Here is a 2550-nt window from a genome sequence, read left to right as displayed (position 1 = left end):
CTACCAGACTATAGGCTTCTCAGTAGAAAAAAAAAATAAAAAAGAAGAGTACATCAGCTGTACAAAAAAAAAAGAAGTAAAATATGTAAAGTTGGAGAAAAAAGTTCCAACTAAAATATGGCCCAACATGAGAGATACGGAAAGAAATTCATTGCCCAAAACAGAAGTTCAGTAGCAACATCTTTGTGATAATGTGACAACAGCTGTGGAACTAGTCGCAAAACCCCGATCTTCTGACATTTTGACTTCACAGACGGGGCAGTTTGCCGCAAAGACCTTCACGTCTGACCACTCGAGCTCCACGACAGTACACACAGACCGCGACGTGCCAGCGACGTCACCTTGGCTTTAAAAAGGTTGTCTCTGGATGAAAGACAAGAACATCTTCAGGGCTGGCCTTGGCTTGTCCGAGGGGACCATGTGACCAGCTCCCTGAAAACACAGAAACATCAAACTTAGTCTAGTTTTTAGTTTTAGTAACAGTTTTACGGCACTTGCAACACAATAAAGTCTTATAAGTGCCAAAGATTAGAGGTGTTACAAGAGAGTAACAAACAGAAAATAGAAGTAGGGGAGATAAAGACGATAGATGTTTGATAGGAAAGAAGGAGCAAACCACACCAGAGCACTCGCCAACCACCCACTCCTCAAACTTACATACAAAACCCCAATATTTGCGCAAAATCACTGACAGAAATCCCACATAAAATTTCACTTTGCACAAAACCAGCTTACATAAACCTGCAACAGTACTGTCAAAGTCAAATCAAATCGTAATATGTGTCACGAAGAGGTGGAATGAGGTGCTCGTCAATTTTTGGGCATCTGGAGTTATTGGTATCCTTTTAAAGCTTGTTATTTGTCTTGCTTTCAATGACAGAATATCCATTTATCTTGAATACATGTCCAGATATTGGAGACTGAAGGAGGCAAGGTCGCCTGATTTCAGAGGTAAGACTAGTGAGGAAATGACCGTCAAAATTTGGTTATTTCTTTAGCTTGAGAGTCCGTGGAAACCAAACATTTACATTTTTTTGTGCCTTTAATCAACGTTTTTTCACTAAACCCACATAGAAATGTGCTCTTCAATTGACATGAAAGGTGTTGAGCCTAAAAAAAACAAAAATTTGCTTAAAATTCCCAAACATGCGGAAAAATGCTAGATTCTTGACTTTCCTTATTTTGACCAGCGCCTGATTTCACCAAGCTGCCTCACATTTATGCACGAGGATACCGTACGCCACAAATAAGAATGAACACAGGAGAGATCTCCTAGCCAGATAGCCACCTACTGGACTTGCGATTTTACATTTTTGTTAATTTTGAGAAAAACTGGGTTCAGCTCGCTGTTGTAACAAGCCTAAATCTATTAGTTTCTGTAGCTGATTTAGAAAGTGACATTTACTTAACAACACTTTGGACAATTTTGCCCATGTAAGCACCACCCCAGACTTGGTGTCTTCTTTATCCTTATCAGTTACCGTCTAACACAAATTTAGAAGCCAGAAACTTTATTGAACGAAAAGTCCGTCAGAAAATATGTATATTTGACAAATGTTCCAACACATGAACAATTCTAAAGAATGCACAAAGTACATAAATGGTTCAACAATATATTTTTGTTTATAACCCTAATTCCCCGATAAAAACAACAATCATTCACGGTTTAAAAAGGTGGAAAAATAGTTGGATTTTCCTGCAAACACCATCCATCAACTGAAAACTTTTCCATCTAGAACCCTTAACGCTATGAAGTATACCTCCTACTAAACTCTCCCACTGTTGTGTCAGTCTGTTATGATTTTTTGGAAGAACCAACTGACTTTGAGTCCACGTGCTTCTCTTCACACAACCACCAAGCAAAAGCCGAACGCGTGAGGTTCCCCGTCGACCTCTACATCCCGTTGAACTCTCTCCACTCCCCACTGACCCCTCTCCACTCCTCACTGACCCCTCTCCACTCCCCACTGACCTCTACATCCCGCTGACCTCTACATCCCACTGACACCTCCACTCCCCACTGACACCTCCACAAACCACTGACCCCTCTCCACTCCCCACTGACCCCTCTCCACTCCCCACTGACCCCTCTCCACTCCCCACTGACCTCTCCACTCCCCACTGACCTCTCTCCACTCCCCACTGACCTCTCTCCACTCCCCACTGACCTCTCTCCACTCCCCACTGACCCCACCACTTACCCGCACGGTGACAAAAGTGATCTGGTCAAAGGCCTTGTAGAACCCAGCCACCTGTTTGGTGCCGTCAGCTGCCTCGTAGTACCAGGACTTCCTCTGTTGGGGATTCTGGGGGGGAGGGGGAGGAAATACGACATATTTCATGAGTTTGTGTGTGTTCAAAATTTTAAAAAATTAATCTAAAAAACAAACCTGTATATTATTACTTGTCATGTGTGTGTGTGTGTGTGTGTGTGTGTGTGTGTGTGTGTGTGTGTGTGTGTGTGTGTGTGTGTGTGTGTGTGTGCGTGCGTAAAAGAAACACAGAGAGTTGGCCAGAGACAGAGAGACAGTAGGAGAGAGAAAGGAGAAA

The 2550-nt window shown here is 42.8% G+C and overlaps 1 protein-coding gene across 1 annotated transcript in view; it reads right to left on the bottom strand.

Annotated features, from left to right (window-relative positions):
• Nucleotides 1–76: 76 nt before the first annotated feature.
• LOC101856942 (lysosomal protective protein) overlaps nucleotides 77–2550 on the bottom strand; it is a gene marked incomplete at its 5' end in the record, with an annotated part of 5430 nt that continues 2956 nt past the window's right edge. The window contains 2 exon segments of the mRNA XM_013090083.2: nucleotides 77–432; nucleotides 2202–2306. Coding sequence (XP_012945537.1) covers nucleotides 349–432; nucleotides 2202–2306 — 189 coding nt within the window.

This window comes from Aplysia californica, unplaced genomic scaffold (assembly GCF_000002075.1).
Source record: "Aplysia californica isolate F4 #8 unplaced genomic scaffold, AplCal3.0 scaffold01136, whole genome shotgun sequence".
Lineage (NCBI taxonomy): Eukaryota > Metazoa > Mollusca > Gastropoda > Aplysiida > Aplysiidae > Aplysia > Aplysia californica.
This window is presented reverse-complemented; position numbering and strand designations above follow the sequence as displayed.